The sequence below is a fragment of the Urocampus carinirostris genome, chromosome 2 (genome assembly GCF_059441175.1).
Source record: "Urocampus carinirostris isolate Australia breed hairy pipefish chromosome 2, RoL_Ucar_1.0, whole genome shotgun sequence".
Lineage (NCBI taxonomy): Eukaryota > Metazoa > Chordata > Actinopteri > Syngnathiformes > Syngnathidae > Urocampus > Urocampus carinirostris.
The window spans coordinates 68,507,425-68,523,651 of NC_142350.1; the positions used below are offsets into that span (position 1 = coordinate 68,507,425).

The 16,227-nt window shown below is 47.2% G+C and overlaps 2 protein-coding genes across 3 annotated transcripts in view; both read left to right on the forward strand.

The window, feature by feature from the left end:
• The window catches only part of adamtsl4 (ADAMTS like 4), a 28,300-nt gene extending 15,891 nt beyond the window's left edge, over positions 1-12,409 (forward strand). Inside the window, exons 6-17 of one of the 2 annotated variants that reach the window (XM_088327600.1) lie at positions 2,071-2,210; positions 3,371-3,575; positions 4,250-4,416; positions 4,729-4,855; positions 4,943-5,194; positions 6,490-6,619; positions 7,439-7,643; positions 8,652-8,825; positions 8,893-9,072; positions 10,157-10,336; positions 10,491-10,638; positions 11,675-12,409. In XM_088327600.1, the coding sequence (XP_088183726.1) occupies positions 2,071-2,210; positions 3,371-3,575; positions 4,250-4,416; positions 4,729-4,855; positions 4,943-5,194; positions 6,490-6,619; positions 7,439-7,643; positions 8,652-8,825; positions 8,893-9,072; positions 10,157-10,336; positions 10,491-10,638; positions 11,675-11,808 (2,042 nt within the window). In that variant the 3' untranslated portion in view covers positions 11,809-12,409. Of the gene's footprint in view, positions 1-2,066; positions 2,211-3,370; positions 3,576-4,249; positions 4,417-4,728; positions 4,856-4,942; positions 5,195-6,489; positions 6,620-7,438; positions 7,644-8,651; positions 8,826-8,892; positions 9,073-10,156; positions 10,337-10,490; positions 10,639-11,674 lie in introns of both variants that reach the window. The other variant, XM_088327599.1, reaches the window with a different exon arrangement.
• Positions 12,410-15,506: 3,097 nt separating this feature from the next.
• LOC148373103 (CUGBP Elav-like family member 3) overlaps positions 15,507-16,227 on the forward strand; it is a 35,118-nt gene continuing 34,397 nt past the window's right edge. The window contains exon 1 of the mRNA XM_088327601.1: positions 15,507-15,947. The gene's annotated coding sequence lies outside the window, so the exon portion shown is untranslated. The remainder of the gene's footprint in view (positions 15,948-16,227) is intronic.

Here is a 16,227-nt window from a genome sequence, read left to right on the forward strand (position 1 = left end):
CCGGAGGCTCTCCAAACACTTTACAAGAGTTAGCGTGCTAACTAGAAATCCTACTTTCCAAATGATAAATATTTGGATGGTTTACATAAGAGTGGTGGCCTCCCGGTGGCCCCTTCCCTCACTTCCTGCCTCCTGTTTGTTTAGACGGACGGATAATTGAGGATTTTCTGCCGTAAAATTCCAAAAGTTGACCTGGAAAGAAAAAAAAGCCGTTTTGGATCAAAATGATGTTTTTATTTGCTTTTGCTGATTTTCTACCACCTGACAAAATGTCAAGATTTCAATTTATGGCCCGTGTGGCGGTGCCCAAACAAAACAAAATTTGACAAAGTCTAAATCGGGAACAAAGACCAAAACGAGGAACGGAAAGGCAAGTTGAAAAGTGACAGGAAAGCAAAACCAAACACAAAAGTAACCTGCTGCTGGAAACGATAATGACCCGACCACAACTCATCTTCAAAATGTCCTTTTAAAGCTGGGTCTCCGACTCATTGGAGTCGGGGGCCGCTGTCGCTAGGGTCCGAGTGAGGTTGAGCCGAATGGGCTATCCCACCAATGTATTCCGCTTTTCTTAAAGGGACAGTCTTTTGTAGTTGTCGGCGAAAGGTCACTCTCGTGTGTAGAACAACCAAAAATGAAGACCACAAACTACGACTAAAGTGGGCAAAAATCATCCCTTTTCTTTCCATTTTCACCCAGCCTCTCTCAAAAATGGAAGAAAAAATAGGGAAGAAGTGCTACTTTTTGTTCCCAATTTGAGAAAAGGGCACCCACTTGAATATCCATTTCTGAAATAGCAAGACACACCCTCAAAAAAGTACACCTAAAAGCATTCCTGCATTATCGGACGATCCCTATCAGGATCGGTTTGTTTTTCTCCGTAATTCCCTTTTAAAAATAAACAGACCCGTCAGAGGATTTCCAATACGGTCGTTAGCATCTGACCTTTCGAGTGACGCAGCTCTCGGCCAATTGCGGGCTTTCCTTCACGGTCCTTAGCCCGCGACAACCTAGGAGGGCCTACAAAAAAACGACAACCTGACTTTGGTTTCAAAAATCTTAAGCAAAAGCCGATTGACACATTTAAAAAAACTTCCCAACGTTATTTTAAACGTGCAAGGATGCGAGCCGGGACCCGTTTTTGCACGTGAGAATCACGTGCAAGTCAGGCGTCAACAATCATGGAATGACTTCTGGACATGAACAACTCTTTTAAAATGTACCCGCATTTCTTTTTATGCGACCAGTTCTAATTGCATGCGCCTTCGAGTCAGGCCACCAGGGAGATTGACGTGGGAAAAGATTCATTCTGGCCTGGCGCTTTAGATTTCGTTGACGATTACGTTCGGCATTGTCTCGATCGCCGTCGATATCCGCCTTGTGAAACATTGTATGCGAGGAGATTAGTCCTATCCAAAGAATAAGGAAAAAAGATGAAGGGGAAAAAAAAAAAGAATATACTGGCCTGTTATAATAATAAGAATGCAATTAGGGTCAAGAGCAGCAATTTCAAAAATATATATACAGTGGGACCTCGCTCCTTCGCGGTTCAACGTTCGCGGGTTCAGACCTTTGCGGGTCTAAATCATAATAATAAAATAATTAAAGCAAAACCAAAAAATTAATAGTAAAATAGAATAATTTTTAAAAAAAAAAAGGAATTTTTTTTTTTTTTTTAAACATTTGTGAAGGGGTGTCGCTACTTTGTGGTTCCACGTTTGCGGGTTCAGAGCTTCGCAGGTCTAAAAAATAATACTAATAAAATAAAATAATAATGGAGAAAAAAAACGGTTATGGCGGTTAATGGGGAACAAAACCACCCGCCGAAAGTGAAAATCCGCCAAGTAGCGACGCCCCTTCAAAAATGCTTCATTTTTTTTTTAAGCATTTTTGAAGGGGCGTCGCTACTTCGTGGTTCCATGTTCGCGGGTTCAGAGCTTCGCAGGTTTAAAAAATAATAATAATAAAAATTAAAAAATAAACGGATCACTGTATATCATTCTCCAGGAATATAAACATTGCGAGAGAAAAGTGTGTGAAATGTATTTGTCTTGTATTTTTGTGCGGCAGGCGGTCCGGACAAGCAGTGCGAGCTGACGTGCCGCCCGGCGGGTTTCCGTTTCTACGTCCGACAGTCGGAACGCGTCCGAGACGGGACGCCCTGCTTCCGTCTGAGCGCCCGGGACCTTTGCGTGGGAGGACGATGCCTGGTGAGGCGTCCGCGCCGCCTGCCGAGACGCGCTTCCTTACTTTTGAAAAGGAGAGAAAGACGAAAAAAGAAAGGGACCCCGAAAAGAGCCATTTTTTTCTGGGTTTTTTTTTCATTTTTGAGAGCAACGACATCTAGTAGAAAATTCTAAAACACTGGCCCTTTAAGAACAACATAATGTGATCATAAGCGCTGTTTTATTGGCCCCAAGCTCACCCGGACCCTCGCTTCCGAGGCCCCCCAACTCAATTGCCTTTGAGACCCCCGCTTTAACGGTTCGATACGAATCGAACCTTTAATTGCTGAAAAATCAAGCCGGCGCACTCGCAGCGGACGACGAGGCGCTCGGAAGATATCGCCGAGACGCAAACTCGCTCAAAATAAGTGAAACGTTGTCTCATCTTTGTCAGACGGACCCAAATGCGGGACACGAGGAGTCAATTAACAAGGACGCGATCAAACCCCAACAGCGAGCGTTTATACAAAAACACAAATACAAAAAGGGAGAGTGGGACCCCGACTGGCGAGGAAGGGAATCGTCTTGAGTCTCGAGAAGGAAAATTGAGGAAAATCTTGAAAAGAGAGTACCCAGTGAAGAAGGGGCTCGTCGTCTCGGCGAGGGGATACTTTAACCGGAGTGCTTAGACGACACGGCGACATGGAGTGAGAGGCTGGAGAATTTAGATCAGAGGGTGCTCGTGAGGATTGGGAGCACCTGGACTGGCGTATAGAGAGTGAGAGACTGGAAGATGGGGTCATGCCGCCATCTCTTGGAGAAGGGGAGGGACTGTAGGTGCCGAACCCTGACATTGTCAGAAATGTCCTCGGTTGTAAGAAATCATCGTATATTTATGAAAAAAAACAAAGTCATTTATGAAATATTACTTCAATAGTATAAGAAAATATGAATGATATAACGACCGATACTACAAACATACTGGACCGCCGTTCGCTCCGAAGGATTGGGACGAATCGTCCCGCGATCGTTTTGTGAAAACCGTTCCGAAAATAGACGCGTTTGCGTGCTACCAAACAAATGGAGAGTTTCCTCGTCTCGTAAACGTCAACCTGAGCCCGATTCGCGAGCGTCCCGTTTGTTTCCTCGGCCACGCCCGCTCACGTTTGTAACCGCCGCCCCTTTTTTGTCTCTCCGGCGTTCAGACGGAAGGCTGCGACGGCGTCCTGGGTTCGGGTTCGATCCCGGACAATTGCGGCGTGTGCGGCGGGCGGGACTCGGCCTGCCGCAAGGTGACGGGCAGCTTCCTGGACCTCAGCGTTCCCGTAGGCTACCACAAGATCTTGGACATCCCCGCCGGCGCCCGCTCCATCAACGTCACCGAGAGGCGGGCCAGCCCCAACTACCTGGGTGAGTCGCCGGCGCCCTCTGGCGCTGCCGCAAACATTTTGTCCTCTTTCGATTGGACGCCGTGTCCGTGCACGATAGCGTGGGCGGCCATTTTGACACTGGAGTACACTCAATTGTTTATTTTTACCATCTTTTCCCTTGCTCTCTATATGCCCGGAGAGAGAGATAACAAAAGAGAGACAGAGAAAGCGAGAAAAAACAAGAGCGAGAAAGAAACAGAAAACATGAGAGGGAAGGAAAAATCATCACATTTAGTGAAAGAAAGACAGAGAAAGAAAGCTAGAGAGGTAGAGGTAGAGAGAATGACAGAATGACATGAGTGTAAGAAAGGAAAAAAGAGAGAAAGAAAGAGACTTAGAAAAAGTAAGTGAGAACAAAAGAATGAGAGAGAGAGAAAGAGCACGAGAGAGAGAGAGAGAGAGAGAGAGAGAGAGAGAGAGAGAGAGATTGTGTTTTGCCAGCGTCGCTGGAGATGAAGCTCTCGCCATTGAAGGACACTAACGGACTCTAACGGGCGCTGACGAATGCTAACCGATGCTGAAATGCGCTAACAGGCGCTTACAAATGCTAACCGACTCTAACCGACTCTAACGGGGCGCCAACGGGCACTGACCGACACTAACCCACGCTAACCGAAGCTAACGAGCGTGTCTTTTTCTTTCTTTTCATTTCAGCCATGAGGAGCGTGACCGGGTCTTCGGTAGTAAACGGGCGCTGGGCGGTGGACCCCCCGGGGGAATACCGGGCAAGCGGGACCACCTTCACCTACCGGAGAGCTCAGGACCGATCGGGCGAGTCCCTCACCGCCCCGGGGCCCACCACCGCCCAATTGCGCCTCTATGTGAGTAGGGGACGCTAATACACGTCTTTGGGGCCCGACGGAGGGCTCGGGGAGAAAGAGAGAGAGCACGCTAACCCCAAGTTAGCGTTTGATTAAAGGAGGGAGAAAGAGGGAGAGAGAAATGAAAGGAAGAAGCTGACATTATTGTCGGCCATCTCGCGTCTACGGGTAGCCAAAAACCTCAAAATAGCTAAAGAAAAGCGTTGATTTTTGCTCACTTCCAGTCTCCGAACTTACTCAATACGGCGGCATCTAGCGGTCCGATACGACACGCTGTCCCTTTAAAAAAGAAAATGTACTTTTTCCTGTCAGATCATTTTCCACCAGCAGAACCCGGGCATCGACTACGAGTTCTACGTCCCCGTGGAGAAGGAGGAGGCGGAGGCGGACAGTGACGGGCCGATGCCGCAGGGGAGGGCGGAGCTTCGCGCTTCGCACGGTACCCCGAGCCGGTCCTCCAAGAAGGTGGGCGGGGCGGAATCCGGACGTCTCCTTGATTTTTCTTCCCGTCCTCGCCGTCCCACAGGTTCCTTCACGGAGACGGTCCGCGAGGCCCCGCCTCCTCCGTCCGTCCCCCGATCGGCCCCGCCTCCGCTCTCCGTCCCCCGATCGGCCCCGCCTCCCCCGCCGACCGATCGGCGGGCCGGTCCGGAGGCGTCCTCGGTGCCCCATCGCAACGTCCGCATCCCTCCTCGGACCGACCTCCCGTTGGACACGCAGCCGCCTTTTGTCTGGAGGCGGGGCCTTCTCACACCGTGCTCCGCCTCCTGCGGAAAAGGTCAGAAAAAAATGATATACTTGCGTTATGAGGGTTTTAGCTCGAGGGTGGGCGAACTACGGCCCGCGGGCCGCGTGCGGGCCAGCCGGACTTCTAAATCCGAGCGGAGAATCTTGACAATATATATAATAGTAAATGGAGTACCGCAAATACAAAGTGTTTTAGTGCCAGCTTCGTTTCTATTCTTCTTTTGTGTGTTTACGACACCCAAAAACAGAAATCCTACAAAATGACTAGAAAATCTATGATTTAAAAAGGGGGAGCCAATATTTGATTCGCCTTTTGTTCTGAAAAGAAAAAAAAGGATTGCAAAAGACGACTACAAAACACTCATGCAGAAATACGTTAAATTTAGTGCTGAAAAGAAAGAAAATAATTAAGTACTATAAACTACTACGACAGTGATATTATAGAACAGAAATACTACCAGAGGAATACTGCAAAAAATACTGCTACAGAAATACTACCAAATACATCGACAGTAATACCCACAGATACTACTACAGAAATACCATAAAGTTATCCCTAGAAATACTAGAAAAATCCTATAGAATGACGACAAAAACGCTACAAAAATACTACGGAACTTTCATATTTCTTGTTTGAAAACGGGGACCTGATCTATTGTTTTCCTCTTATTCTAAAAAGTATAAATAGAAGAAATACAGTAGAAATACTACTACAGTGTTAGAATAATACAGAAAGGTGTCCAGACCTGCCCATCAAATAGTCCTCCTGCATTAGCGAAATGATTTGAGATAAGAGCGTGTTCTGAGATTCAATGAATCCTCGTGTCAAGCGGCAAAGCCACCGAGCCTCGCTCCCTGCTTTGGTTCCCTCTTGCGGCCACTTATCGATACCGCAACTCCTCGTCTGAAGCTTTTCTGTGTTTTTGACGAGACAATTATTTATGACAGTAAATCTATATTTTACGCGTAATACGAAGCATCAAATTATACAAAACAAGAGCGGGCGGGACATTGAGATGGACGAGATGTGACGTCACGTCCTGTTCACGTGTTTTAGCGAACTTGTTGACACTCTGCAGTCACAAGTTTTTGTTTGTTGACACTTATATCGTTATTTCTGCCATGTGAATTTCCCTTCGGGGATGAACAAAGTATCTATCTATCTATCTATCTAAGACTCGTAACTATAAATGTAAATAAAGTCTAAACGTAATATGAACAATAAAACATGTCGAGACCCTGATTAGATGTGACGTCACGTGTTTAGCTCACGGGTTTACACTCCGTAGCAGCAAGATTTTGAGGTTGTCGTCTTTTGTGTCTCAGGTTTTCAATCCCGCCGCATCGTTTGCACGGATCGGCATTCCGACCGGGAAGTTCCCGACGGGAAATGCCATTCTGCCGCCAAACCCGGGCCGGAAGAGGAACCCTGCAACACGCAGGCCTGTCCGCCATTGTGAGCCCCAGAAAAAGTCCTTCTTTTTGCTTTCTCGCTCCGCGCTTCCGATCCTCTTCGTTCCTTGGTCAGGATAAGTCCAAAAGCCCTCAAAGATAAATCCCTCGTTTAGTCAGGTATAAACCTTTATTTATTTATTTTATTTGTTATTTTTTTTACAATGACGAGTCTACTGAAAACCCTATGATACATTGCAAGCAAGGACATTCGTTTTTCTAAGGTATCGTTTGCCGCCCCCTTTTGGAATTATAAGGTAACTGCGATCGGCTGAATCCCGATCAATCGAAATCTATTTGTAAAGCACTTTTATGGCAATGTTCTGTATGCAACATTTAGCGTAAAAAAGTTTTTGAAAGCGTAGAAAGACAACATCCCCTCTTTTTCGACACCCAGGCCACACCTGGAACCGGCTTCAACAAAACATGACGGGAGAAAAAAAACAGCCCTGACAGAAGAAAACTTTCAAGTCAAAGCACTCACTTTAGCTGGCCCGAGACACGAAAGGGAGACGAGGCCGTATATATCGGGCCACTCCTTCGATCTAACAGAACCAAACATGAAATAAGGACCATCGAACCACAAAACATGAAAGGAAGACGAGAGAAAAAAACAGCCCTAACAGAACAAAACCTTCAAGTCAAAGCACCCACTTTAACTGGTCTAAAACACGAAAGGGAGACAATATATCGGGCCACTCGTTCGATCTAACAGAACCAAACATGAAATAAGGACCACGGAAGGAAAGACGCGGGCGGGAAAGACAGGCTGCCGTCTTTCGTCAATCTGAACGCGAGGAATGTTTGGTGTGTCTGCTTGTAGCTGGGAAGCCAGCGATTGGTCGGAATGCAGCGCCTCCTGCGGCCAGGGTACGCAACAGCGCCACCTCCGCTGCCGTCAGAGTTTCGGCAACCGCTCCACCAGCGTGCACCCCCAGCGATGCGCCGACTCGGAGCCTCCCGAGTCCTCCAGGACCTGCCGGCTGAGGCTCTGCTCGCGCTGGGAGGTGGCCTCGCAGTGGAGCCCCGTACGTTAGGCCCGGACCCTCTGCCTTTTTTTTCTCGGTTTCCTCCTCTCGCGTCTCGCCCGAAAGAGAGAAAGGAGGAGAGAACGACAGGGAGAGAAGAAGGGGGGGGGGGGGGGGGGGGGGGACAAGAAGGAACAAAAGAGAGAACTCAAGAGAACAAAAAGAATGAAAGAAAAAGAGAGAGAGGCCCAGAAAAAATGAACAAGAGAGAAAGGACAAAGGAAAGAATGAAAGAACAAGAAAGTGAGGGAGATAGAAAGAGAGAAAACTTGAATGAAAAAAGAAAGAAACAATAAAAGAAGGACAGGGAAAGGCAAATAAAAAAACAGAACAAGAAAGAAAAAGAAAAAAAACGAGAGAAAAAAGGAGGGTGAAATAAATAAAAAAGAACAAAAGAGGGAGGTAGAGAAAATGAATAACTGAACAAAAAGAGGAAGAACGAGAGAGAAAAGGATAGGACAAAAAGAATGAAAGAAGAAGCGGGAGAGACCCAGAAAAAATGAACAAGAGAGAAAGGACAAGCAATAGAATGAAAGAACAAGAAAGCGAGGAAGAGAGAAAGAGGGAGAACTATAAAAGAATGACAGGGAAAGAGAAATAAAAACAGAACAAGAAAGAAAAATAAAACGGATCAAAGAAAAAAAGCGAGAGAAAAAAGAGGATGAAATAAATAAAAAAAGAACAAATGAGGGAGGTAGAGAGAATGAACAACTGAACAAGAAGAGGAAGCTCAAGAAAGAAAAGGATAGGGAAAGAAAAAACAAAAGAAAGAGAAAGAGCGAGACAAAGGAAAACAAGAAGAGGGACAAAGAAAGGTATAAAGAAAGAAAGGAAGAATGCGGGAGCAGAGAGAGAGAGAGAGAGAGAGAGAGAGAGAGAGAGAGAGAGAGGAGAATGAAAAAAAAACACAGTAGAAAGTAAAAAAAGATTGAAATAGAAAGAGCGGGAGAGGGAGAAAGAGAGAAAGAAGAGGTTTGAATGTGTTTTCTGAAGGTGTGTTTGGGCTAGTGTTCCGTGGATTGCGGCGTGGGCAAGCGGAGCCGAAGCGTGCGCTGCGTAGGGGAGGACGGGGGCGTGGTCAAGGAGGCGGAATGCGGCCCCAGGGGACGGCCCCCCAACAGCGAGGACTGCCACATGGGCCCCTGCGTCACCGACTGGTACGCGTCCGATTGGTCCGACTCGGTGAGTGTCCCGCCCTCGAGATCCGGCCCGCCGCGCCCGCCCGCCTCACTTTGCGCCGCCCTTCTAGTGCTCGGCGTCCTGCGGGCCGGGCGTCCTCCAGCGGGAGGTGGTGTGCCTGGCCCGGGGGGCGGAGGGCCACGGCCGGGGGGCCGAGGCCTGCCCGGGGGAAAAGCCCCCCGACCTCAAAGCCTGCAACGGGGGGCCCTGCCTGCCCCGGCACGGCTGGTTCAGCGGACCCTGGACGCAGGTCAGTCGCCCGGCGTTTGGGTTTCAGGTTTGAAAAAGGCGAGGGGTAAGATGGGGTCCGACTGACCCGGGTACACGGGCCAAGTCACTTGATTTGCGAACCCCAGATTTCATATTTGTGAGGATTCGGGAGGAGGAGAGCTGATGAATGACTACCAAGTAAGCTCGTTTATTTTTGTGTCTGCGGACGTTACATTCCATCCTCGACAGATTATCGAAAGAGTCGATGAGAAGGTTTGCAGGTCGTCCCTTGAAAATGAGGCCGGGAACCGCAGCAGTAGACGCCTTCAAAATCGAGCGCGGCCCTTTAAGAGAGAAAGACGAAGAAGCACAATGACGGCTGGATTATAGACGGAGACGGAAGGACTTCTTTGAAATCGTTTCTTCTTTTGAATGTACTTTTGGTGAACCAGATTTCTTTATTTTCTAAGTCAGCGAGAGAGAAGCCCGGCCCGACCCCAACGTCACGATTGACATTTTAGGCCCGGCTTGACTTAAATGGTTCAAGTCGGAGCGCGAGGAGAGGGAAAATCGGGGAAAGGATCTGTGTCCGAGAGGGGGCGTCTTTTCAGTAGCAAAAAATGAAATCGGGGAACGAGAAGGGAGGACGGAACCGGAACTGTCGAGGAAGGGAAACTCGAAAAGCTGTTCTCTGGGTGGCGAGAAGGAAATTTGGGAGTACCTTGAAGAAAATTCCTGCCCGAGAAGCTCTCGGGAAGAAAAGCCCGGGAATATTTCGAGCAGGGTTCAAAGACCGGTCGGTAACAGGGGGCCGATCGGGAGCACCCGGACCGGGAAGCGGACAACGGGGTCACGGGAGGGACCGCGGGCGCCAAACCGTGACCAAAATCCAGTTCGGGTCAGCTTAGACTTAAGACCGTAGATGGCGGGGTGGGACGGCAATCCCGGTTTTCCTTTTTGGGAGGACATACGGTACGGCGCCTTCTTTTAGCTTGAAGAAAGTCCTTCCACCGCTCCGCGTGAGCGTATCGTTTGGCGACGAGGCGCGCGTTGACTTTTTTGTCCCGGGTTGTTGTTTTTTTTCCCCACCCGTAGGTGTCACTCACCTTGCGTTCTTTTGTCAGTGTAACGTTGCGTGCGGTAACGGAACGCGACGTCGCCAGGTGATCTGCGTGCGGAACTCCGACGCGGATCCGGCGGCGGTCGAGCCGGCCCGCTGCGCCCACCTGGACAAGCCGGCGCCGGTGGAGGAGTGCCGCGCCGGAGAATGTCCGCCCAGATGGTTCGCCGCACGCTGGAGCGCGGTGAGAGATCCTATTTCATATTTCATTCAAGGTACCGTAGCGGCTTTCCTTTTTGGGTCGGCGGACCGGATAAAAAAGCCCGGCGTGCCTCGCGTGCTCCCGCTACGGCGCGGCGGCCTTCTTATTCTCCTGGGTTTTTTGTTTTTTTTTTCAGTGTTCGCAATCTTGCGGCAAAGGCGTCCAAATGCGCGAAGTTCGATGTTTGACGGCGGAAAAGGAGCAGAGCCCGGAGTGCCCCCCCGACCGCAAACCCCCAAGCCAACAGACCTGCGACACGGGCCCCTGCGGCCCCCAAATCACAGGTACGCCACTCCCAGCCCTTTCCAGGAGATTATAGGGGCACAAAACTTTTTCGATGGTTCCATAAAACGTGGCCGGGCGTTGGGAGGGGCCGGCAGGGCGCTGTAGATATATCATTGGTTCCGTTTTATCACCGTCTTACCCACCTGGGATTTTTCTTACTCGTTTCTTTTTTTTCTTTTCCTATTTGTTTTCTTTTTTTCAGATTTTTGATTTTTCCGTGGTTTTTTTTCTTCCTTTTTTTTTACCCTTTTCTCGTTTTTCTCGTTTTCCTCTTTTTGTCTTTTTTCTCCTCTTCTTTCATTTTCCTCTTTTATCATCTCATTCTTTTCCATTTTCCCCATTTTTTTCTTTCTTTTTTTCGCCTTATTGTTTTTTTTTTACTTTCTTTCTTTTTCCTTTTTTCCTTTCTTGTTTTCTGTCTTTTTGCCTTTTTATCACTCGATTTGATCCCTCTGAGCCAATCGTGGTTTGCATTCTTCTTCATTCTTATTTTGGTTACACGACTCAAAACAGCAAGACCTGGTGGGCAAATATGACACAGTGTCCCTTTAAAAGTGGTTATTATTTTATTTATAAAAAAAAAAGTGATTCATAATAGGCTTCAAATATTTCAAGTTTAATTTTTTTTTTTCCAAATGGGAAGATCAAAATTCAAATGATGATTTAGACTAATAGGATTTTTTTTTTCCTCTAAAATAAGAAAATGTCCGGCTGGCTGGCGCTTTTTTCTAAATGTGCGGGACACAACCGGGAAGCGAATGCAATGTTCCATTGCGGCCACGTGGTGGCGGCAGAGTGTCGTAAAGCGGATAGGGTCCTGTATCCATACGTCGACAAAAGTCGATTCTTTGGGAGTTATTGATCGAGTTCAGTATTTGTTCAACGCATTCTTAAGGCTGTAAATTGTGTTTGTTCTCCAGTCATAAACAAAGAAATCGTTCCATAATCCTGGGGACACAAACCTCCTCCTTTTTACCCAGGATTTTTGGCCAAACGCGAACTCATTGTGTGTGTGTCGCCCCCTGTCGATTTCAGACGAGAACTGCAAGGACCGGGTGTCCAATTGCGCGACGGTGGCGCAGGCCCGCCTCTGCGTCTACGCTTACTACAAGACGGCCTGTTGTGCCTCCTGCGCCCACAGCGCCGCCAACAGGGCCAGGAGGCACTAGCGGCGTGGGAGGGGCTTACGGCCAGAACACGCCCACTCGACCGCTCCTTTTGTTTTTTTTTTAGGTTTTTGTCTTGTTGATTTTGGGGTTTTTTTCTCTTGTAGGGTTTTTCTGTTGATTAGGTTTTTGGTTATTTTTTTGTTTTTAGATTTTGTAGGTTTTTCTTTGTTTTTGTTTTTGTTTTTCTTGTCTATTTAGAATTTTTTCTCTTTTTTTTGCGTTGTTTTGTGATCGTCGAGGTTTCCGTCAACATTTTTGCCTGTTTTGCTTATTTTGTAGTTCTTAGTCAAGTTTTTATTTTCTTTTTCTGTTCAGGTTTTTGTTTTGATTTCAGTTTTCGGATCCATCTATTTATTTTCCGCATTTATTTTTGCTTTTGTATTTGTATATAGTGAATGCTTTGGGTGTCCATAAGATCTTCCGAACATAGCAGACGCTCGTCGTTTCGGAAGGACGACGCTACGGAGCGGCGCGCTTGTACGGATTTCCATGTAGTGACGTGTATAGGAAAAGGAAAATAATTTATCTGTATCAAAGAACACCTAATTTATTTTTTGGACGACGTCAAACTTTCAACTCAATAAAACTCGACAAACAAGGAGTGAAGTCCCATCTTTTTTGTACTAGTCCCATTATCACCGCTAGGGGCGTTATTGTAGTCGTGAGTATTTCCGTAGTATTTCTGTAGTCTTGTTAGTGTTGTTTTTTTCTCGTTATATTTCCGTAGTAGTATTTTTGTACCGCTAACTGTATAGCATTTCTTTAGTATTCCCACAATCATGTTTTTGTAAAATGTCTGTAGTAGTATATTTGGGTTATAGTATGACCTTACTCGTCGTTTTGAAGCATTTCTGCAGTTTCCAGTTTCAGTAAAACGTTTCAGCGTATTCCCACTACCGCCAATAGGGGCGCCAAAGCGCACAAGAGAGGAGCAATCCTTTTGTTTCTCATTCAAGTCGAATCGTGAACTCTGATGCATTTGAAAGATTGTAGTTTTTGCTCCGTTTTGGAATTCTTCAACGCGTATTTTCCAAAAGTCAACCAGGGCAAATCTCTCCGTCATTTGCTCGACTCGCTCGTTGAACGTGAAATTGAAATCCAATTCGATTCGAATCGGAATCAAATTGAATCGCGTGAAAATAAAAATGAACGTCAATTTAAATGGAGCCAAAATGGAAATGATATTCGAATGAAAATTTCAAGTCAATCCAAATAAAAGTACTTCAAAATTAAAAATGGAATTCAAATCGCATTCGATCTCAATTCAAATCCGTTTGCATTCAAATTGCAATAAAATGTAAACCTCAAATACCTTTCAATTAAAACGAAATGAAAACTGAAATGATATTCAAATCAAAATCAGGCTTGAATTCGAATCAAGTTCAATTCACACTCCAGAATCCGTCTCAAACGAAGAGGAAAGAAATGAAAATCGAAGGATCGATCTCGTCGTACGGGCTTTGCGCGTTCGCCCCGATTTCTGTTCCGGCTTTCGACGAGCGGCGTTCTTGTCCGCCGATGCAAACGTCCGCGCTTGATCCGACGCCGACGCTCCCGATCCCGTTTGCTCCCGTTTGCTCCCGTTTTGTCCCACTCTTTCCGAGCGGCACTTTTCAGACGAGCGCCCGATTGTTTTTGGTCGGTTTGGACCCTAACCCGACTGCCAGGAGACTCGACGACCCGCTAAAGCTAAAACGGGGACGCTTGCAAAATGCTCAGCAAATTCAATCGATCGGGAAGGAAGGGATTTCTCTCTGGGGCTTTTTGGAGCCAGAAAGCGCTTTAAAGGCTCCGTTTCCACGGCGTGGCCGTCAAACGCTGACCAGAGGTCGTTATGGATATTTTGGCGCTGGAAGGGGCACCGTCTCACGCCTTTTTTGGTCTAGTGAGGGTCTTTCTTTCCTTCTCTGCAACTATGGAGCGAAAAGTAGGCCAACTCCTGGTATGATCCGGCTCCCCCCTTCCCTTCCGTCACGAGCGGGAGCAGCTGGAATCCCGGCTGACGGCGAGCCGCCCCCGCCCTCTTCCGACACGCCGGCGTATTACGCACGCGACCGCTGATGCACGCAAACATTTCCCAGAAGGTATTTTACCTCCATCTTGTCCTCTGCCACTGTCTTCTTCAAAATGCCCAACAAAATCCACTCCATGATATTTGATTCTGACAGAAGATTGGATTTGGCTGCTTGGTGCGATCAGTGGTCAGGAGCTGCGGTATCCAATTTGGAACCCAAAGGGCATTTGAGACCCCACCAAAGCAGATGTTTATGGTTTCGGTTGGTATTTATTGGGGGGTGGCCCTGACAACAAACCTAACTAAAGCGCAACCGTGTTTATTTTGGTTTCGCTCATTTTCAAGCCTATAAGACACGCACGAATCGGGATTCAAAAAGGAGTTTAGACGGATGAGATCGGTCCCGGGAGTAGAAAACTGAAACGTTGTTCCAAATTCACATTTCCGTGGAAGCTGTTCCAAAAATGATCATTTTTTGATAATGTATTTTTCATACGTAAACAAGACAGTACTACGGAATAAAACTGAGGTAAGAGCTAGGGTTGCAAAAATAATTTAAAAAAATCATCCTCGTTAAAGAATGGATTTAATAGAACGTAAATGAACATGACATCGTGTTTCACCGCTAAAACTCATTTGAGCAGCAAACAATTACCATGCTAACCACGGGAGGGCGCTCTATATGTTTTTCAAAGACAAAACACTTTTCGAATGCGGTATCATTCATCACCGTATTGTCTGAGGCTCACTTTTCAATTTCCGGCCAATTTGGGCTTTCAGGTTGCGCCTTATAGTCCGGTCGGTATGGCAAAAAGTCCCCTACTCCCTAAAAATGGTAAGAGTATCCTTTGTTGAGGCTTGGCACCCGCGTCAAGCAATCCTTCTAGTGCTATTTTGACAAGCTTCTTTTGTCCAAAAGCGATGCCGTTTATTGGCACCAAATCTCGAGATGTCTTCAGGTTTCCTTCACGGTGGGCTTGCAACTTGGCCAGTGTCAACGCAACCATTGCAAAACGCCATTTTAGCCTGAGCGCGGATGTCAGTAACGAGGGTCAAAGTGGGCCAAAGGCGATCCGTTTCCAGAATATTCAAAACGTCCCGGTTCAAAAGCGGAAGCGCAACAAAAATCCTATGGGATGCTTGAAGCATTCCGTCCACTCTCAAAGATTTTGTCTCACTTCCAGATAAAGCAACTGTAGACTAAAATAGGACTCTGGAGTCAAGATTCGTTCTCGTTTTTTGAATCGCTTTTTTGAATCGGGGGTAGCAAATTGGCGGTCCGAAGCAGTAGCGTCGTTGAGTATAAAGGATAGGGAGTATTTTGTTTCCCCGAAAAAGACACCTCATCTTCCAAGTACAGTATTTGAGTTCAGCACCAAGGCCAGGGGTCCTCCAGCCAAGAACAATGGGCGTCCTGGCCCGAGGGAACGTCCGCCAGTGCGCACGCGCACACTTTCATGTCAAACCCGCAAAGAAATATCCCTTTGAATTCTGTCCTGCTTTTGATGTTTTGTTTTCAAGATGGAAGTCATACACGTGTGACCAAAACGCGTCGGAAAGAGGATAAAAGCGATTGTTTTTGTTGGAGGTGGCGTGTTTTGTTCGACGGTCCCCGGAAATACGTCACAGATGGGGAGGGGGCGGGGTGCGAAGGGGGGAGGGAGGGGGTAAAGGGAATCACGGCAGATGATGTGAAAGGGAAACAAGGAAAGAAGCAAAGAAGACCAGCAACATTTGCAGCCTCCAAGAAGGCGAAAAAGGACAAGAAGCAGAAGCGCCCGGAATCGAGCCTCGACGCCCCACTCACTTGACCGGAAAAGGGCGCCTTTCTCTCCTTTGAATTGCGCCCGCCATTGACTTTGGCATCACTAGAGAAAAAGGAAGCCAGCCTTTTTCACCATTTCTCTCTTTCTGTTTTGGGGACCTACAAGTTGCCTTGGACCCTGTTGTTTCATCCTAGATGTATTTATAGATTGAATTGAATGAATGTACTTGTGGGAGGGGGGGGCGAGGACCACTTGTAGTATCGGAGGACACAAAGAAGAAAAGCGGATCGAGAGCGTTCGCGCGAGACGACCTGATTTGATTGTTTTCGTCGGCGAGAGAGAAGCGTCACCTGCCAAAGGTAAGCGCGATATTCGAGTGGATTGAGGGGGGGAGGCTGCGTGCGTGCGTGTGTGCGTGCGTGCGTGTTAACTGGGGGTCGGACAAAGAGCAAAGGGATAGTGATGGGTCGTTTGCGAACGAAACGAGAGCCCCCCCCCACATAATCAGGGAGCTGACTCCCTTCCAAATGCTCTTTCTCTAGCGCTCTCGTTCTCTTTTTTTCTCATCCTCTCTATTTCGTTTCCTCTCTCTATTTCCTCCTCTCTGCATCTTTCTCTCTCTCTCTCTCATTCTTTCTT